This window comes from Pteropus alecto, unplaced genomic scaffold (assembly GCF_000325575.1).
Source record: "Pteropus alecto unplaced genomic scaffold, ASM32557v1 scaffold125, whole genome shotgun sequence".
NCBI classification, from domain to species: Eukaryota; Metazoa; Chordata; class Mammalia; order Chiroptera; family Pteropodidae; genus Pteropus; species Pteropus alecto.
The window spans coordinates 282,492-303,526 of NW_006436888.1; the positions used below are offsets into that span (position 1 = coordinate 282,492).

General features: G+C 54.6%; 1 protein-coding gene across 1 annotated transcript in view; it reads left to right on the forward strand.

Moving 5' to 3' along the window:
• IFFO2 (intermediate filament family orphan 2) overlaps positions 1 to 17,486 on the forward strand; it is a gene marked incomplete at its 5' end in the record, with an annotated part of 41,894 nt that extends 24,408 nt beyond the window's left edge. The window contains 7 exons of the mRNA XM_015591297.2: positions 7,917 to 7,977; positions 9,369 to 9,464; positions 10,662 to 10,802; positions 12,152 to 12,291; positions 15,936 to 16,056; positions 16,187 to 16,279; positions 17,216 to 17,486. Coding sequence (XP_015446783.1) covers positions 7,917 to 7,977; positions 9,369 to 9,464; positions 10,662 to 10,802; positions 12,152 to 12,291; positions 15,936 to 16,056; positions 16,187 to 16,279; positions 17,216 to 17,398 — 835 coding nt within the window. The remainder of the gene's footprint in view (positions 1 to 7,916; positions 7,978 to 9,368; positions 9,465 to 10,661; positions 10,803 to 12,151; positions 12,292 to 15,935; positions 16,057 to 16,186; positions 16,280 to 17,215) is intronic.
• Positions 17,487 to 21,035: the final 3,549 nt, after the last annotated feature.

Consider the following 21,035-nt stretch of genomic DNA (forward strand, 5'->3'; position numbering starts at 1 on the left):
GCTTGGTGTATATGTTGCTGTGAAGATTTGTTTAAAGACGAGGTTAACATTTTATTCAATACATTTGATTACAGCCAATTAGACTCCAGAATGTGAGTGGGCCTGGTCCAATATTTGAGGACCTTTAGTAGCAAAGACTTATGTCTGTGTGTGTATGTGTGTGTGTGTCTGGGTGTCTGTGTGTATCTGTGTCTGTGTGTGTGTATATGTGTGACTGTGTGTGTCTGTGTGTATGTCTGTGTCTGTCTGTCTGTGTCTGTGTGTGTCTGGATGTGTGTGTGTGTCTGTGCGGTGGCAGCATGCTGGGCAGAGGGGCACAGCTGATATGGTGGCTGCTCAGTCCTGTCCCATCGCCGGCTTGCAGCCTGTGCTCTGGCCTGCCCGGGCTATTACAGCCGCCTATAATGGAATCGGCTGCCCTGGTTAAGTGTTCACATTAAATTAATACCTCCTCTGCGGAGACAATCAGTTGGCATTTAATTTGTATTTCCTTCTGAGCAGTGCAGTACAGCTGGGCAGCTGGGCCTCTGATGGGCATGCCTTCGAGGCGTCCCTTCCCCGGGATCAGGGGCTCGGTACAGATGGCACCAGAGTCCACAGGGAGGCGTATGGTGAGGGCAGGTGAGGCTGGGCTGGCAGGTCCCCGTTAGAGTAGGTTCAGGGGCGTGGGAGGTCTCCTCGCTCGTGGGCTGGGGGACCCAGGCTTCCTTTTACTGGAGAGGAAAGATACTCACAGTAAAGCAAATGAGGAGGGGCAGTCAGAGGTGCAGACTCCACTGTACCCCACAGCCAGCCGTTCGGCTGCCCCGGAGTGGACGCCCTTGGAGGAGTGGGTTCCCGTGGATTCCCAGCCCCACTCCCACTCCCACTGCCCTGTTTTGCTCATCTGTATTATTTTTTTCTGCCACAAATGTGAATCGTTTGTGATATTAGAACATGGGGGCGATGTGGAATGAGGAAGTTGACTCAGTTGTGATTTTTAAGCTCAGCAGAAGCTAAGGGGGTGAGGCTCCCCGTCTTCGCCAGCAGCTCAGGCCCGCCCCGAGCATCCATTCTGATCTGTTACCTGTCCGCTTCCTTGACAGTGCACTGAAGGAAGGACCCCCCTGCCCTGCCTCTGTGCCAGCAGCTGCCTCCTCCAGCTCAGATTAGTCTAGAGAAGAACCCACCAGTCAGGGCACCAGCGAGGCCGGGGGAAGGGCAGTGGTGCCTCCGTGCAGTGCAGAGCCCAGGGAGACAGGCAGCAGACTGGCTCCAGCACAGCACGCTCCCTGGCCGCCCGCTGGCAGCCCGCACCCAGCTGCGCTGCAGTGGGTGAGCTCCCTGTGGCCTCCACCCATCTGCCCTTTGCCAGAGACCAGGCCCACGCTTGGCTTGGACTGAAGTTTTCCACTGCTGGCTCTGGCCCAGCCTCACCTGAGCTTGCTTCCCCTCACCTGAGTGAGCTGGCCTGGGTGTGCCTCTGCTCGCCTTTCCTGGAAAGGTGTGGACCAGTCCTGAGATGCCTCCTCCCAGCTCTCGGAGGTCTGGCTGCTGGAGCCAGCCACAGCACTCTGCACTTCAAAACGGGCCGCTGAGATTGCCTGCTCTGTGCCAGGGGTGGGCTGGATGTTTCACCCATACTGAGCCCCTCATGGAGTTGTCACGACTGCCTACAAAAGGGGTTCCATGCTTCCCATCTCACAGATGAGGAAACTGAGGCCCCGAGAGGGTAATTGACTTGACCAAGGTTCACACAGCTGGGAAGTGGTTGGGGGTGGCAGGATAAGAACCCAGTGTCTCGCTACCCAGGACTTTCTCCCCAGAAGCCCCAGGGCTGCCCCTGGAGCCTCGATCATTTCGCTGGGGCTGCACCCACTTTCGTTTGAAGCTAGAGTCCCGGAGCCTCTTTCTCTGACTGCACAGGAAGTGAAAAATCTGTGAGTCAGTCCCTCTGCCAGTGACTTCAGCTCGGCTTTCCGTCGTCCCTCAGTAAGCCAGGCTTTGTCAGCCCCTTTCCTGTGGGTTTGTGTGTCATCGTGAGCTGATGGGGGAGGGGGTACACTGGCCCTGAGTGTTGGCTGGGAGTGGGGGCTGACTTTGAAGCGGCCCATCCCATCCCCCTAGTGGCCTGCTGAGACTTCTCATCTGTCACGTGGTCACAGCAGAGGCTCCTAAGGAATGCAGGGAGACCGCATCTGGCTGTCACCTCCCCCTCCTGGCCACTGGCCTCACATGTGTGCTCCTTCTGCTAAGATGGTGGCCCGGGCCCCAGATCTCAGTGTCCTTTGTGCTGTCATTTCCTCTCTCGATGCTCATTGTCTGGTATCCCAGCCTCCCTCCCTGGCTGGAGGGCTGTGGGAAATAGGAGAGAAAGGCTTCCCCTTCCCCCTGCCTGCTTCCTGCCCTGGCTGTCCCTCCCCCGGCCTGGCCTGGCCTCTCCCTGGAGAGGCTTTGGAGGGGTGGATGGAGCTGAGCAGAGAGCCTGTGCTGGGAACTCAGCTCCAGGGAGCCCCCAGACTGGGGCCGTGGAGACGAGGGTGCTCCTGGCTGGGGAAGGGGCAAGTGGGAGGGTTGAGAAGTGGTTGTACTTAGAATTCATTCATTCATTCATTCACTCATTCATTCACTCATTCACTCATTATTCATCATGTATTCATTTGTTCAACAAATCCATACAGCAAGTATCTGACTCCTTACCAAGAGTGGGTGGGTTGAAGGCACATTCATCATTCATTCATTCGTTCAACAAATCCATACAGCAAGTTACTGACTCCTTACCAAGAGTGGGTGGGTTGAAGGCACAGGGAGTACAGCAGTGAGCCTAGTGAAAGTCATTAGAACCGCTTCTCTGGACTGTTAGAAGGCCTGGACCCCCAGCTTGAGACTCAATTTCTCTAATGCCTTGTTTAATGGCGCCACCCCCCCGCCCTGTACCTCTTTTCCCCGCTGGAACAAGCATCTCACCCGTGTTCCCCCTATGCTCCCCCAGGCCAGGACACAGAGTGCCTAAGACCTCCTGAGATGGTTGCTGGAGGGCTTTGCTGTGCTGCCCCCACACACACGTCCAAGTTCCCACTTTGTGGACTCCATGGTCTGAGCCCCCGCTTATCCTTGCCCTAGCTCAGAGGCCCTCCAGCACTACCTTGCCCTTGTCCAGCCTCCCGCCCTGGTTCCATGTGGTGGATCATGCCTGGAGGTCAGGGGGTCACGGGGAGGCCCTGTGTTGGCCCCTTCCTCCCTGGGATCCATTTTCACATTCAGTTCAGGGCTCCAGGAAGTGGGAAGCTTTGAGCACTGGTCACCAGAGGGATTGGAATGACCAGGAGATGTGCCCTGAGGTCTGTTCAGCCAGAACAAGCCTGTGGTTGGGGGCTGGTCACATGACTGTCAGAGAGTGTGGGAGCAGAGTGGTTTTTCTTGAGTGTCCCTGGGGTGTGTTGTGCCCACACTCTATCTCATTGAGAGATGGCGGCAGATGCTGGGGGAGGCAGAGCCGGGGCCCGGACTCACGACCCTTCCTTGGGAGCTCTGGCCTGGGCCGGAGGAGTGGAGAGCACTCTGTCACTCCCTCCCTGTGTGACGCTGGGCCTGTTTCCTTATCTATACACTTGGAGGTTTGGATGAGGTGAACTCTGATCCCTTCGGCCTTCACTTTGGATGATTCTCTGCGGGTCAGTTTTCTCCTGTGAAACAGAAACAGCCCCACTTTCCTGGCTGTGTGACCTGGGGTAATGGTTTTGGACTTGAGCTTCATCAGTAGCATGGTGATGATAATCACACCTAGTGGTTACCGAGGAACGCATTTAAATGAGATTATGCATGTGAAACCCCTAAGAACGGTGCCTGGCACTCCGTAAGCACTCGGCCCGTGTCGGCTGCTCTGTTTGTACTATTATCGTCATCTGCCCCGTCATTATCTATCCTGCCTGCTTGAGAGGCTGCTGTGAGCATCGTGGACGGTGAGTGCTATGAGGGGCTGACACAGGTATGAGATGGTTGTTGAAGGGTGTCTGCCGGTGGGAGTGGGAGAGAGCGAGAGGGTGCTGGGGGCCACGAGCGGATCTTGGGCTGGGCCTGAGCACTTTTTGGAGGTGGAGAAGATGGAAGGTGGTCCCTCTGTGTCCCTGGCATCATAGGTGGCTCCTTGGACGAGAGCCATGCATGGCGAGCTATCACTGCCAAGCCGCCTGGGAGGACAGGGTCCCGGCTGCCTGCAGCTGGAGCTTGAAGAGAGAAAACAATTGAAGTGGCTTTGGGGGCTTGGGGAAGATGTGGCATTTGAGAAGAGCCTTGAGCAGAGGGTGAATAGGGTTTCAAGAGGCTGAGGAGGATGGAGGACCGGGGAATCCAGGTGCCTCCGAGTCTCTGTTTGCTCATCTGTAAAATGGGGATGATGCTTAGGAAAGGGTTGAGTGGTATGTTGTATTTTATGTGTGTGCGAATGCCTCACATGGTGGACACCACCCAGAAGGTGACCAGTAAATGTCCCTCTTCTACTTTCTCTTATCCAACACTTTAAGAGGGAGACATTTGGGAGTTTTGTGAGCTGTTGGGTCAGGGCGGGCAGGGTGGTTCTAAGTGATTGAGGCTATCTTGGCCCTGGCTCAAATTGTCTCTGTGCCTTTGGCCTTTGTTGTCCTACCTGTGAAATGGGGAGGGGGTTTCTCTGTAGCTTAACAGCCCACTGAGTGAGCTCCTTTGCTGATCGGTAGATTGGGCGAGAGAGTTGTGACAGCGAGTGGTAAAGGACATGACATCTACCAGCCCCTGACCCATAGTAGGTGTGTCCCCTTCTCGGTGGCTGCCAGCTACTCCCAGGCCTTCCTGCTGCCCCATTTCGTTTATGCTGGTCCTCTGCCTGAAACACCCATCCTGCCGAAACCTTACTCCTGTGGGCAGATCCTGATCCGAGGAGGGGACTGTGCCTGGGAAGCAGGTGTTGAAATTTCATAGCCCACAACTTGGTGGACCAGTTCTCAGTTAAGCTGTGTGCTCCCTTGCCCTGGGCTGAGTCTCGGTGAATGTGGGATGTCTAGGGTGTCTTAAGAAGCCCATCACCTGTCGTCATCCACTCACCCCAGTCAGCCAGAGCAGCTGAAGGGCAAAGCTTTTCTGCACTGTCAACACTGGAGCTGGCAGAGCCAGGTTTTCTTGCCGTGGCTGAGAGGCACGTCAGTGTGGGCAGCGGATTCTGTCTGCCAAGCCAGCTGCCATTTGTACGCGGGGTCTGTGCTTGGTCTTCTGGGACCAAGAGTGCCGGCTGCCCACCCAGCCTGGCTTTGGAGATAAAAGGCCCGTGAAATCATTTGTGGGAGCTCATCTGCTGAGGTGCATTTTAGAAACACTAGTGAGGCATGGGGTCACTCCAAGTGCCATCTGCAGGGGAGCTCATTAGGAATGCAGGGTGTTCACCCCACCCCAAACCTGCTGAATCCGGGTCTCCATGTGAGCAAGATCCCTCGGTGATTCTCACGCATGTCACAGTTCGAGACATGTTGCTTTAGAGCGCGGGGTAAGCTTCAGTCCCAGCCCTGCCTGCTGGCTGTGTAACCTTAGACAAGTTACCTCACCTCTCTGAACCTCAGCTCTCTTATCCGCAAAATGGGTTTGGAGAAAAATTCTTTACCCGAGAGGGTTAAAAGTTCACATGAGAGCCGATGAGATAAGTGTACAAGGCACTGAGCCCAGTCCGTGGCACCCGGATGTGCTCGCCAACCAGCGTGTCTGGAGACCCAATGACATGGCTTGCGCTCTCGCTCTGGGTTGACTTGCAGCAAGCCGCTTTCTTTCTCTGGGTCTGTTGACCCCTGCCCTGCCTTCCTCACGAGAAGGTCGCTGACAGGAAAAGTGAGAGGGACCTGGGTCTCACCCCCAGGAGCCCGTCCAGGACATGGGTGTATGGGAGCGAAGTGAGATGCCCCTGGGCGCATGCCGCATCCCTCCTCTGCCGCTTCTGCTGTTGCTGCAAGATGCGGTCGCGAGGCCGGGCCCTCCCTTGTACCTGCTCTGCCCAGTGGCTTTGGAATCAAGTCCTCTGCCCCTGCTCAGAGCAGCGTGGCCAGGAGAGATGATTCAGCTAGGGACCTGTGTTCTGAGCCTTGGCCTCTCCTGAAGGAAGCCCCGGATGCCCCCTGCCGCTGGGCGGAGGCGAGGGTGGCCTGTGAACTTCTCCCTCTACACCAGATTCCTGTGCCCCATGTTGGGCCCCAGGCTGGACTTCTGGCCTGGCCCTTGACATACTTTTGGGTGACCTTGAAAATTCCTGGCACACTCTGGGCCTCAGTGTCCCTATTTGTACAATGAAGGTGTTCAGTGAGATGGTCCCACCTGAGCGAGACCCTTAGGCTCCCTCTCTGCCCCTCCTGAGCTTCCTCTGTGTCCCTCATCCCTGGCAGGAGCCCCTGCCCAGTCCCATTGCCCTCTAGGTTCTGGATCTTGTGGCCCACAGCAGACCTAGGCCTGGCCACCAAAGTCAGGGGCTGGTAAAGACCAAAGGGACGTGGCGGGGAGGGGGAGCATGTGTGTGTCCTCCGGTAGCCCTGGCCTGGGCCATCTCATCTCATGTGGGAGAGAGGAGGAATTTTCCTCTGTGTGTGCAAACAGTATCTGTTTTCTCTTGTTTCCAAAAGCTGGTGACGTAACCTACTCTTCGTCCATCCCTCTCCTCCGGCCTATTTTTAGCTGGCCCCGGCAACATTCTAAAAGGCTTCCAGACCTGCCCGCTCTGAGGCCATGTAGGGAGGTGGCAGTGGGGTGAGGAAGGAAAGAAGCTCATCTGTGTGTCTCAGGATGGAGGGGAGAAAGGAACCCACCCCCCGCTTTCTCTGGGGAGTGAGGGATCTGGGCGGCGGGGGTGCCACTTAGGGCTCTGACAGGTCACGGGTCCATGGGGATCCCGGCAGGGTTACGAGCACTCAGTCTGGAGCCTCCAGCCTAAGTTTGAGTCCTGGCTCCATTTGTCCTCACCCTGACCTTGGGCGAGACCTGACTCTGTACCTTGCTTCGTTCACCAGTAACATGGGGGTCATGGAGGCACCTGTGCTAGCGGGTTGTTATGAGGATCGAGTTACATCGCTGTAGAGCAGATGTCTGGTATGAAGTAAGCACTCAGTTGCAGCTGGTATTGTTATGGTGATTGTATTGATTATCCTTCCATCCTACCTCCAGTGATGGCTGGGGGTACACCGTGCCTTCTCTCTATCCTTTCCTGTCTAGCTTCAACTAGCATGTGCACTAATGAGATAATGCATGTAAAGCGCTTAGGACAGGGCCTGGCGCGTAGTAACTGCTAAATAAGTGAGAGCTGTATTTTTTTTTGTTTGTTTGTTTCAATGTAATAAAACAGACCTGGGTTTGAAATCCAGTCCCACCTGCTAATTCGCCATGTGTCTTTGGGCAGGACATTTAGCCTCTCTGAGCCTCAGTTTCCTCATCTGTAAGACAGGAATGATAATAGCTACGTAGGAGATACCTTTTTTGCAAGGGTAGGCTGCAGGACACATAGACTAAAGACTGCAAGAATTAGCACAGTGAAAGTTTCTATCTTACGGGTGTCAAGAGGAACCTGAGCGTGGTGCTGGCTGCGGCCTGGCTCCTGAGTGCCAGCCTCGATTCGATACTGCCTCTCGGAGCAACAGCAAAAGCAACAGCACTTTACAGTTTTCATGAAGGGGGTGGCAGTCTCTCCTGCCTTTGTCTCCCTGGCTCATGCCTTGGACATGACACATGTCACCAACACCTGGTATTATAGTCGAGCGTTAACCTGGCTGTCCTCGCCCTTCCCGACCACCACCCTGACACTGGGAACTCCTGGAGGGCAGGCAGGGATGGAGTCACTGCTGTGCCTTCGTTGTGCAGCCTGGGGACAGACCCAGGGTGGGTGTCTGCACTGTCTGAGGCCTCCACTGACCACCTGTCTCTCTTGGCTCTTGCAGATGGGAGGAGGAGCTTGCCAAGCGCATGAACCTGCAGACCGTGGTGGACACGCTGCAGGAGGTAAGAGCCCTCAGGGGTCCCACCCGGGAGAGGCTCTGGGAGAGCCACGTGGCCCAGGAGCACAGTCTTCAGGGGGCAAAGCTGGGGGCAGTTCCCAGCATAGCCCCTGCTCTGTGTTACCTCTTACTGCCTCAGTCTCTCCTTGATGGAGCCAAGAAGCCCCCCACTTCGGAGCTAGGCAGGGACCAGCCCAGAAAATCTTGGGTGTAGAAGTCAGGAAGCCTAGGCCCAAGCCCTGGTGCTGTCCGTTGCCTCAGTCTCTCCTCGATGGAGCCAAGAGGCCCCCCGCTTCGGAGCTAGGCAGGGACCAAGCTAGGCTTGGGTGTAGGAGTCAGGAAGCCTAGGCCCAAGCCCTGGTGCTGTCCTGGCTTTCGGGGTGACCTTGAGCCAGTGACTCCCCTCTCCTGCCTTCTTTCCCCCATCTAAGGCTTGGACTGTATGGTCTCTAAGCCCCCCTCCCCCAGTTTTCAGGAACTGCCTTGGGGCTAAACACCTCGGAGAGGCATTTGCTCCATGCTAGCAGGCATGTCGCCAGTGGGGGCTCCAGCCCAGGCGTGCTCTCCACGGTGGGCGTGGGGACCCTCCCTTGCTCTTCTGGCTCCGTAGCTCTGTGCTCTGTGCCCTGCTCCTCCCCTGCCTGCTGGGTACCTTGGGCAGCAAACTTCACCTTTCTCGGCCTCTCTTTTTCTCTCATCACAATGGGCACGAGAATAGCGACCCCCGCCCCACCCCCGCCGAGAAGGCGTGGAAAGCTCTTTCAAACATTTTTAAAAATCGCTTTCTGATATTTAAATTATTGATCTTCTAAGACAGAAACAGATGAAAATGACATCAATACATAGAAGGAAAAGGATGAACATCCCCCGTTTTTAGAACAAAAGTGCTCTTTGCTTTACAAACACAACATGTTCGTGGTCAAAAATTTGGAAAATTTAGGAAAGCTCAGAGAAGAAAATAAAACTTCCTTCCAGTTGTGCCCGGCCACCTTTGACAAAGTGGCTTGCAATCTCCTCGTCTTTTCTGCGCAAACATATTCTAGATGTATACCTTTGGTTAGGTTGACGCCCGTGACGTTGCCATTTTGGAGATCAGAGAATGTCAAATATTGGCAATTTCACATGAATCGACCTAACATTTTAACCTATTGGGATCACTTGGTTACGTTAACCTGCTCTTTTTCTCTAAATATCTGCCATGGATTTTTCCATGCAATAAATATTCTTTTGAGAAGTGTTTTAAGCTGAATGGTGGGAAGCCAGGCTGGGCCGAGGTCATTGACACCCCATTCCCAGCACTCAGGCACCCAGCCTGGTTGAACTCAAGTGTCAAGTCCCTCCTACCCTTCAGGGTGCGTGGCATCCGTAAACCCTCCCGCATTTCCGTCCCCATAGGCGGCACAGGAAGCTGAAGCCATCCAGGAGGAGATGAACGAGAAGATCGAGAGGCTCAAGGCCGAGCTGGTGGTGTTTAAGGGGCTTATGAGTGATGTAAGTGCCACCGGCCACCATCCCCAGGCATCATGACCTCCCCTCACACCCATCATGCAAAATGCTTCATTCACTCCGAGGCTCCAGAGCTCGGCTTCTAGTTAGAGTCCTGGCTGGCTGCGTTTGATGTGAAGGGTGACGGATGCATCAGAGATCAGGCGCCCTCCTCCTGCCCCTCCCCACTTCCGCTTCCCTTGGTCTGAGTAGAGATGCATTAATCTGCCGCTTAACCCATCCTGCCCTTCCCCGGGCTCCTCCGATGGTCTGTGTGTGTTGGCTCCGACTTCTCCCCAGCTCGCCATGATGAGGCGGGTGGTGGTCGTGGGGCTCAGTGTCTGGGCACAGGTTGAGGGAGGCCCTGTGCCAGCCGAGAGGCTCCCCAGGCCAGCGGCCTTCTCGGGGTCGCTTTGTAAAGTTGAGGAAGGCCAGCGTGTGCATCCTTTTGACGATCCCTTCTGAGTAACTGCGGGTGGGGGGAGCTGTTGGCACTCAAGGACATTTTCCTGCTGGGGACCTGGGTTTCCTGCCACCTTCGAGCAGCGGGCAGTATGTAGGGAGAGCTGCCAGAAAGGAGAAGGAGACCGATCATGAATGACTCAGCCTGGTGTGGCTTCTCTCCTGAGGGGCGGCGTGAAGCTGGGTGTGGCAGGAAGAAGCCATCCGGGGGCTCCAGGTGGAGGCCACCTGCTTCCTCTCCTTGGGGTCCAGGGGGACCCCCCTTTGTACTGGGCAGCCCTCTGATGTCAGCTGTGGGAAGAATCCTGGAGAGAGAGAGCCACCTTGGCAGGCACCTCTGTGCGGGGGACAGGTGGGGTACACCGGGTGGGAAAGGAGGGAAGTCCTTCAACAGTGGGAGCTGTCTTTCTTTTTTGTTTGCTCGAACAAAATAAACACTGACACTGTGTCTGCTGAGAGGATGCCTTCCAGCCCTTAGGGAGACCGGCAAACACGGTCTCACATTGTCCACTCGGCGCCGGAGCTTTGAGCTCCCACGACCCTTCCACCCCTGCCCCAACCTGAGCAGGGCTGGCCCAACCCTTCACGCCCAGGAAGAGCTCAAGGACCCCCTCGGACTCCGGGGCCTCCCACCTGACACCTAGGGGTCTCCCTCCTCTGCCCGGCAGGAGCCTCGAGCGAGCCCCACCCCCATGCTTGCTCCGTCCCTCGCTCACGTAACCCCTGCTGTCCTCCCTGCAGCCCATGACAGATCTGGACACAAAGATCCAAGAAAAGGCCATGAAGGTGGACATGGACATCTGCCGCCGAATCGATATCACGGCCAAGCTGTGCGATGTCGCACAGCAGCGGAACTCGGAAGACGTGTCCAAGATCTTCCAGGTGACTAGGGCCACCCTGCTCACCAGCCGCCACTCCCACCTGCCACTGCCACCCTCCCAGAGAGTCCCGGCCTTGACCCCTGCCTGGCCAACCTCTATCTCCCTCACATCTCGCCCTGTCCCCGCCCCCCGCCCCGACCCCCAGAGCTAGTGCGTACTCTACCCTCTAGCCTCCCCAGGAGAACACAGAAGCAGGTACTCGTAGACTCGCAGGCTCGTCCGAGTCCATCATCAAGGCTGACGGCTTCATCCTATGGCTGAGGAGGCCACTTATCTGGGGGGGTTGGGGGGGCTGTGACATGACAGGCTCGAAGAGGGAAATGTCAGAGCTGGGACCAGAATGCCAGGGCTCTGTCCACTAGCCTGCGCTGGCCCCGCTTCCTACCCCTTTCTCTGGGTGCCGAAACTGGGCACCACTGCCATGGTCGGGGAGCCCTAGCCAGGCTGCCGGAGCACAGGGTGAGCTGGCTCGAGCCCCGGCAGATGAGCCTCAGAATTCCGAGGAGGAACTGTTGGCCTCTGACTGTTTTTCATTCCCACCGGAGAGGCGGTCAGTCTCCCACCCCTCCGCTCAATGAGCAAGCGTGTGCTCTGAGAGAAGGCGGTGGGTTCCCCGGCAGCTGTCCTCCGGTGAGGGTTTGGGGGGCAAGTCCAGCTACCTGAAGGGCACGTGTCATTCTCCAAAGGCTGCTTCTTGAGTCTGGGTTGTGGTTTGGCTTTTGCTTGAGCCCAGGGCAATACGGTGTGTCGTTGCTTTAGTGTGTGGCTTCGGGTGTGTAGCGGGGTGAGATCTGGGCTGCCTTGGGCCCTCTGTCCACCTCCTGCCCCTCTGCTGAAAAGCAGGGGAGACCATTTCAGCCTCCGTTTGGTTCGCTCATGTCTTGTCTGCTTGGAGTGGAGGGAGCTGGTGAACCTGGGGCCACCCGCCTGTTGCCTTTGCATGTGAGCTGGAGGGCTCCGGAAGGTATGGAGCCGTCTGGGCCTCCACAAGGGCTTCTCCGTCTCTCTGGCTGGCTCTGAGACATCCCAGGCGCCTGAGCCCCAGTCTAGCCTGCTCCTCTCCCCAGACTTGGGGCTGCTTCTCTGGTGAAGGGGTGAGCCGAGCCAGCCTAGCCTGCAGGGCAGGGAAGGGTCCAGGCTGTCTGTATCCTCCATCCCGCATGTCTCCCCACCTCACGCTTCCTGCTAATGCCGCCTGCTTCTTAGAGGACCTGTGCATCTTTCGCAGCAGTGGCTGGCCCCAGCCACCCTCCATCCATCCCTTGGGATGCCAGCTCCCTTCCCAGCTCACCCCTACCCTCCATCCTAGCAGAGCCTTCTAGTTACCTAATCTCTTTCTTTCCGGGTCAGGTGGTCCCCAAGAAGAAAGAGCGTAAGGTGACTTCGGACGAAGACATTTCCGAGCAGGATGGGGAGGTGAACCGGTTCTCAGATGACGAGGTCGGTTCCATGAACATCACAGACGAGATGAAACGCATGTTTAACCAGCTGTGAGTATTCCTCTCTATTTCCCGAGATCGTAAGGGCAAACGGGCGGCCTGGGCTGGAAGCAGCCCGCAGATGTGTTTTGGTCGGCTAGAATGGTTTTCTGAACACGTTTGGATTCATTTTTAACATTTATAATTTGGCGAGTTTCACGTTTTCAGAAGGAGCCAAACGGTAGCGGTGGTCGTATTTGTGTGGGCCCTAGTTTCCTTTGTGGTGGGATTTGGAGCTGAGCCACACACCTGGCCCACCACTGGCCGAGCATCCTCTGCAGGATGCTTTACAAAGGCGACTTCGCTGACTCCAGATAAGCAGCCTGGGAGGTGGCGTTTTTCACTCCCCTTTCGTAGCCGAGGAAACTGACACTCGGGGGAAACGACTTGGCCAAGACCGCTCTGCTGACATGTGGCAGAGCTGGGATTTGGAGCTAGGCCCGTCTGTCTGTGTTCTCTCACTTTGAGGTGCTGCCCAGGTTAGTGGCAGAGTCTGGGCTGAATTTGGTCAGTGGTGGGCTGGAACTGGCTCGTACCAGCTTATGGAAGCTGATCGTGCATGTCTGCCCACTCCAGGTTCGGTGGTGGCACATTAGTTGCTTAAAATTCGCTAGGGTGGGAAACTGGCACATGCTATTAGTCTGGGCTGCGCCCCCCGCCCCGCCCCTGTGGAGAGCTGGTTTACCCAAAGCCCACTATATATAGTCGTCTGGGGAAGGGATGCTTTGTGGTCCTGGCCTGTCCGGGTCCATGTTCTCAACCCTGATCCAGCTTTAACTCTAATCAACATAATATCCTAAAGTGGGGGAGGGGAAGGAAGGAGAGAGGGGCCCCTGTAGTCATTGGATGACTGGCCTAAGGGTCTGGAGTCCAAAGACAGGGCTGAGACTGGGTCTCTGGAGTCACCGTCCCTCTGCCCCAGAGGCCTGCTCCTGCCTGCTCTCTCTGCAGTTCCTAGGATTTGGGCACCTGAACCCTGAGAACTCAGCTTTTCCCCAGGACACCACAGTTCTGCCCTCAACCCTCCCCTGCGTCAGAGTCTCGGGACCGAGCAAGCTTTCTGACCTGACATCTCTCCCATCCTGGGTTTCCAACAGTAGGGCTAGGTTTACGCTCTTGGCTCCGACGGCCATTACAAAACCTCCCAGGACTCCTCCCTAAAGGGCACGCTCCTGTCAGCAGAGGCCTCGGACATCCTGCTCATTTCTAAAGCCAGGGGTATGGGACTCTCAGGACACTTCCTGCAAAGCCCTGGGGCTGGCTTAGAATTGCAGAGTCCAAAGACTACTCCGCCCAGCCACTTCCTATACAGACGGGGAAACTGAGGCCCAGAGTGGGATCAAGCCAGGAGTTGGGACCGAGCTTGGCGCCCGACTCTTGGTCCCCAACCAGATGTCTTCGTGCTTGGAAGAGTTGCCCCTCTGCCCTGTCTGCAGCACCATCCCTGTCCTCGTCCCCTTGCAGTCGGAGCCAGGCGACTCAGTGAGGATGCCGGCTGGGGCCGGCGGCGGCTGTTTGTTTGCCCCACACTTCCCAATGCTCGCCGCTCCTGAAACAGAACTGAGACGGGGCTGTGTTTGGGGTGTTTGCTATTTGAGGGTGACAAGGAGACTCCGAGACTCCTGATTTCTCTTCAGCATCCTCCCCACACCTCACGTCCTCATCTTTTGCTGACAAGAGGGGCTTTGGAAGAGGACCTCCAGTTGGGTCTAGGTTTCTTGAATGCTGTTGGCCTGGGCAGTTCTGAGCCTGAGGCCGGACTGTCGCCAGAGAATCGTTCAGCTGCCCAGGAATGGAGTAGTGGGTGAGCTGAAAGGGGCATCCTCCAAAGCTGAGTGCTCCTGTGTGTACGAAAGACGGTCCCAATGCCACCAGGCCCATGCTGCACGAACGGGCGCCTGAGTGTCGACAGGTCTGAACTGGGTTCAGTATCCAGTCCATCTGGTGTGAAGTTGCCTAAATTAAAAAATAATTCTCTGATCAGCCCTCCACCCTTGTAGTTCTAGCCAAGGCCATGCTGACCCCACCCTAGGCGGGGTCCTGGCCCCTCCCAGGGGCATCTCCCGCCAGCTTTGGGCTGAGACCCGAGCCAGTTCCACTGAAGTCTTTGAATAATGCACCCCGTCAGGGCTGTTTTGTTTTGATCTAAATCGGCTGCTGCTCGGCTTCAGACCAAGGAAAAGGGGAGGAATTTGCTACTTTCGCTACTTTCTGCCAACCCTCCTCCTCCGCCCCACCCTCCAGATCTGCGGGGGGCGGGGGGTGGTGGTGGTGAGGATCTCTTCTGAGCCCTTTGTCTGGTCTATCTTCCTGTCTTTTCTGGCTTCTCATTCCTCGGCCGGGGTTTTCTTGAGATCCCAGAGCCTGGGAAGGAAGTGAAGTCAGCAGGCAAGTTTGTGATGCGGTGACGGCCGACCCCAGGGCCTCATCTGGAGCTAGCCCAGGCCAGTGGCGCCTGCGGCTGCAGCCCTGGCCCCAGCTCTGCTCCTTGGGCTCACAGAGCCACCCACAGACTCCAGCAGGAACTGCTCTTTGGCGGGAACCTGCTTTCAGGGGGTGCTCTAGGAAGCTTTTTACCAGAAATTCTTTCTTCCTGGGCCCTGCCCAGTGGCCCCCAGCCTGGACCATGTGGGGAGGTTGGGAAGATCCAGGAGGGAGCTGGTGGGGGGGAGGTGTAGGCAGTAGGGGAGCCCTGGGACGGGCATTTGGAGACTGGGACACTGACTTCCTTTTTGGCTGATTCTCTCGGTCAAGTGATTTAACTCCCGTGGACACCGGCCTTCCCATCTGAATGACGGGTATGTTGAGCCGAATGATTTGTAGTGATTATCCCTCCAGTTGGGATAACCGTGCATCTCCAGAAACCCCTCAGTCCCAGACAAAACCATATGATCTGTCACCCCACTTTGAGTTCTGGTGAATAAAGAAGCCCCGAAATTACCCAGGCTTTGAATTCAGACCCTATTCCCAGCATGTATTATTCTAGTCCATCTAATCCCTCTGAGCCTCAGTTTCCTCATCTGTAAAATGGGAATGATAATCATGCTTGCCTCCTAGGATTGTTGCAAGGATGGAATGAAGTGCATTTTACTGTGTGCTTACCGACCAGTTTGTGCCCAGCATATTGTGGGTGTCTGGTGATGTTTCCATGGGGAAGGAAGAGATGTAGGAAACAGAAAGAGCTGGCTTTCCGCCTGTTTCTGTTACAGGCTATAGCAGTGTGACTTTGGACCAATGAGTTCTTCTTTCTGAGCTGCAATTTCCTCAGCTGTAAAACGGGAGTAGGAATAGCAACCTTTCCATGTTGCAGAGATCGTAGAAACCGCCTCATGCAAAGCAGGGGCTTGAGAAATGAGCTATTAAACGAATGAAAAAATTACAAGATTGGACTTGGGAGGAAGACACTTTTAGTCTCCGTTAATTATAAACCCTGGCATCCTAAAAAAAAAAAAAAATACACATTTTCAGTTGTATAAAGAGTTTGTAAAAACAGTGCATTTTAAAAGAGTTAAACTTCAAGATAAGGCGTGTGTCCCCTTTGCACCACCCCTGTCCTTTTGGAGGGCCGTATTGGAGTAATGTCCCTTTTCCCCCCTGGTCCTGGCCCCAGGAGCCTGGCTCCTGTTCAGTCATGTCTTCCCATGTCACCCCCATAGGCGGGAAACTTTTGACTTTGATGATGACTGTGACAGCCTGACATGGGAAGAGAATGAAGACACACTGCTGCTGTGGGAGGACTTCACCAACTGCAACCCCACCATCGACCTGCCGGGCGAGGTGAGCCCAGGGGCTGGCTTCCCAAAGGCCGGGAGGTGGGGACCGATGGGCATCTTCCTTCAATTGTCCCTTGTTCCTGTTCTTTCCCCCACTGCCCAGTTAAATTGTCCCCTTTGTTCTGTTTCCCCAGCAAGAGGAAAACTTAGGCAACCTGATCCATGAGACGGAATCCTTCTTCAAGACGAGAGACAAAGAGTATCAGGAAACGATAGGCCAGATCGAGGTGAGGGCTCAGGCGGTGCAGCCCCCCAGGGAAGCTCCTTGAGGTCACATGGTTGGGATCCCCAGTAAATAAGCGACCGTGTCGGCACAGGCTCGAGAATCAGAGGCCTACCCATTCCCTGTGCGGTGCTGGGCGAGTCATTCTCCTTTTGGGGCCTCAGTTTCCTAATCCGTATAATGAGGGTGGTGACCCTGTCTGCCCCAGAGAGGTGTTTTTTCTTATTCAACTGAGCTGGTGATCCCAAACTAACAAGAGCTAACATTTGAGTGCTATTGAGTGACCCTAGGCACTGACTACGACCTTTACAAGTATCCCCTCCTTAGTCTCCATATACCCTAGGCATGGACCTGCAGGTACCTAGGCATCTCCACCCGATGCAGGAGGTACTATGCACCTCATTTTACAGAAGAGAACATGAGGTTAAAAGAGACCGAGCCACTTGCCCAAGGCCTCCAGCCAGCAAGCAGCCTTTGAGCGCAGCCCTATCTGCTCGAGAGTCTGTACTTGGCCACAGTCTATCAGCGAGAGTCCCTACTGCTGTCATGCAGGAAAGAAAAGAAGCTCCTTTCTTGGGGAGCGTATCATCATCTGGTAGAGGAGAAGGGTCAGAAACATGAGAGACGTGAAGACTGTTCTGATCAAGTCCATAGAGAGGACTGCGGAGGTGCTGGGCGGGTGAGGTTGGCGGAACGAGGTGGCCTTCATCAGGAAAGGCGGTCCTTGTGGTTGCTAAGCAACTATTTCCCTTTCACCAAAGCCGTTCTAGAGGCCATGGACCAGTATGTAGAGAATAGAAACCGAGGCAGGGCCCTAAGGGTATGATGTCCAGAGGTGGCCTTGATGCTGCCACCACCAACGATGTGAGGAGGGAGTTGCTGAGGGTTTTGTTACAAGGATGACTGGGCCTCACCCTCCACCCATGTTGGTTCCTCTCAGCTGGAGCTGGCCACAGCCAAGAGTGACATGAACCGACACCTGCACGAGTACATGGAGATGTGCAGCATGAAGCGAGGCCTGGATGTGCAGATGGAGACCTGCCGCCGGCTCATCAAAGGCTCAGCAGACAGGTGCCCGGCCTTGTCCTCCCTGGGGGTTCAGCACTTGGGTTCTGGGGGTTAATTTGTGGGGCTGTAACTTACAAGTTGGGTCAGTTTCATCTGCTCAGACCATGTGTCCGTCCATCGATCCAGATAATGAATATTAGTCATCTACCTGCCATGGCACCCATCTCACGCACCCATCTCACGCCATTCCCGAGGGGCTCACATTTGTCTGTAGGGAGCAATTTCACCTCTTTCTCATCTTCCAACCCAGGGCCAGATGGGTCTGTCCCCAGGAGACTGACATGCATTAGACCCCTTTTATTTGCTGGGGGACACCAAAACATAGAGACAGAGTCCCTGCCTCTGAGGAACACGCAGCCTCATTAGGAAAGCAGATGTGCTACTAATGAAATGGGACGATATATGTAAAATGCTTGGCCCAAAGCACAAATAAATGTTAGTTGTCATTGTTTCTCTCATTATGAGCATAGTCCTGCAGGCTGTGGTTCAGGCTGTAAAAGAGGGAGCGGCAGCTCTGTGGGAAGCTGCGTGGGGGGCCCTAGGCTCAGCGGGTCCTGCCTTTAGCTCATGGAATCCTCTGGATCGTACTGTCATGATCTCTGTTGTTCTGATGGAGGGGCAGACACTTGGGCAGGTTCAAGAGTTTGCCCAAGCTCCTCAGCTCCTCAGCGATAGAGCCAGCATTTGAACTCAATGCTATTAACCACTATCTAGTATGACCTCCCTTTGAGCCCCGACTTAATTGGGGTTTACCGAGCACCTACTGTGTGCCCAGACCTGTGTTAGATGATTGGAAGGTAAGAACCAAGCTTGATCCATGGTCTCTGCTCCCAAGGGACTTTTGGCACCCAGAGCAATTAGAGGCTTGTGCAAGGGGTCCCAAGACGTCTCGAGAGCCACATTCAACTTGTGAGCTTAGGGGATCCTAAGGGAAGAGCAAGGGCAGGATCTCCCTCTGAGGTTAGATCTTATGGGATCTAAGGGCTTCTTATGGGATCTAAGGGCTTCTTATGGGATCTAAGGGCTACTCAGCCCTTGCCACTCCTCGAGCCCCTCTTGGTGTCCTCAGGCTGCCCTCTGATCATCCCCCATTGGCCAGCAGTGACTCAGGAAGTACAGACCCCCAGCTCTGTGGCCAGCAGTGACTCAGGAAGTACAGACGAGATCCAGGATGAGTTTGAGCGGGAGGCGGATGTGGAGCCCATGGTCAGCTGATGACTGAGGCCCCCTGCGCCTGCTGGTCTTGGTGATGGGGCCTCTGCACCCATCTCCCCATGGGGCCAGGAAAGCTCCTCGGAGTGGGACTCCAGTCCTCACCACACAGACTTCCTCTGCCTTCCCTCCTCTGGAGGCCCCAAGGGACTGCTGCTTCCTTCCTTCCGCCCACCACCAACCAGTGCCCCTTCTCCATCCACCCACCCAAGGAATGGTGCTCTCAATTTCTATTGTTCTCCACATTACAAATGCAGACTTCTGTCCGGATGATGCAGTGTTAACTGTGCCTTTTCCCTTAAGCTGAGCCACTTTGAGCTCCAAAGAATTATTCCTAGCAGGTGTTTTTATATAAAACTCTCGGGTGAGGGCGGGGCCCCAGGTGTGGTATAATATATTTTTCTACCCTCCCACCTGCTCTTCTGATTGGCCGTGAGCTATATATGCCCTCCCTTCCTCTGCCAGCACTGACCAAGTTGGGCTTGGGGTGGTCCACCTCTGCCCAGGATGGAGCCGTTTGCCTCTGCAACCTTTCCAGGCCTGGGTAGGGACCTCCCAAGGATTTTTCACTTACCAAAAGAGAGAAAAGATGGAAGGAGGGAGGAAAGACAAATTTTGATTTTCTTTTTGGATCGAGTGGCAACGCAGAGGGACAAGGCACGGTGGGGAAAGGTGGAGCCTCACTGTGTTTAAACTACTATGCAAAAAACAAAAGAAACAAACAAAAAAGCGGCTTGCCTTACGTATTGTGGAAGGTAGGCCCTCTCCCTGACTCATGATTTTCCCTTGGAGCTGAGAGGCCAAAGCTAGGGCGGTGTCTCTTGCAGCCTCAGGGTGAGCACTGACTCGGGAGTAGGGGTTTGGTCAAGGTCAGTAAGGAGCACTGGGTTCTTCAAGGCCCTTGGCCACCTGACTGTTTGCTTTTTTGGGGACCTCTGTGGGTTTGGATGGGGGTCTTGTATTACCCTGATGACTTGTTGTTTTTCCCTCTGTTTCCAGGCAATTATAAGGGGTTGTAATTTCTCTGTGAGAAAGTCTGAAAGGAGCTAGGCCTGGGTATTACCCACCTGCCACCATCTTGGTTCTCCACTGTTCCCCAGTCACCCACTGTTTGGCCACTGGCAGGCATTGGAAAGGGAAGAGGAGGGTGGCAGTGAGGGCTGCTGGCAGATCGGAGGTGGCGGGAGTAGGTGCTCAAGTGAGAACATTTGCAAGCTTCTTTCCATAATTTACTTGACTGACCAGTTGGGGAGTTAATCGAGCCATTATCTCCCCAGGACTCAAGTGGGCCTGAGTTAAAAGGAACTGTGTTCAGATTCACCATCTGAATCTCAGCTTGGAGCCAGCTGACCAGCCTTTGCCTTTTTTGTTTTTAAATTTCTTTTGTACCCACTCGCTTACAACTGCTGATTTTTGTTTTTGTTGGCCCTGCAGCTCCCCCTAGAGGTCAAAGGAGCAAACTGTGCCTAAGGACCTAGAACTCCTTACTGCCCACTGCTTCTGTCTGGAGGCAGAGGAGGGGCTCTGGCTTTGAGTAGAATGTGGCCCCCAGTTCTTCCTTCCTAGGGTACCAACCACCTTTAAGGGCCTTCTTTCTCTTGTTTCCGCCATCTGTTTTGCAGTCTTAAAACTATTGTATATAATATTCATGTTATATGTATTATACATATATATGCATCTATATATATGTAGAGAAAGAGAAAGAATGTGTGTTAGTGTGTGATTTTTATTTATCAGAACTTGGTGGCCTTTACCATTCTCTCTCTCTCTCTCTCTCTCTTCCTTTCTTTCTTTCTTTTTCTTTTTTTCTTTTTCTTTCTTCTTTCTAATTATTGTTGTTGGAACCTCCTACTGTTCCGTTTGGCAGTCTGGCGGAGAAGCTTCCATCCCCAGCATCTCTTATTAGCTGCATGGTCCCTTGGTACATCCCGGGAGGGATGATGATTTTGGAAGAGAGACAGCCCCCCCCCGCCCCTTACCAGCCCTTATTCTAAAGGTTACAGGGTTCAAACATACCTGATTATTATTGTTGTTTTTGTTATTGTTGTTTTAGTTTAGTTTTATTTTAACCAAAGGTTATCAGAGCCAATTAGGCTTGGACCTCAGCTGCTAAAAAGATTTTCCGTTTCCAGGAGGGTCAGATAATGGCCGCCTCCGCAGGCCTGCACCGTCCAGGGCTGAGGGTGGTATCGAATGATGTGGTCAGGCTGGCAGAGTGGAAGCCAGCCCTCAGTTGTCCCTCGAGGTGGTGGGAGGGTGACAGATCTATCTTTAGGGTTAAGACGGTAAGACAACAGTGTAAGTATTTAAGATCTAAGGTGACCGCGGTGATCGATGTCCAGCGGTATTATTTTTGCTGTTCCCCTTGTATACATACATAGGATGTTTGTCTCTGGGGACTAGAGTACTCTGAATCTGTCTAGGAAGTATAAAAATGGCAGAAGCCAGAGACAGACACTGGCTGGAAAGTTCATTCCTGC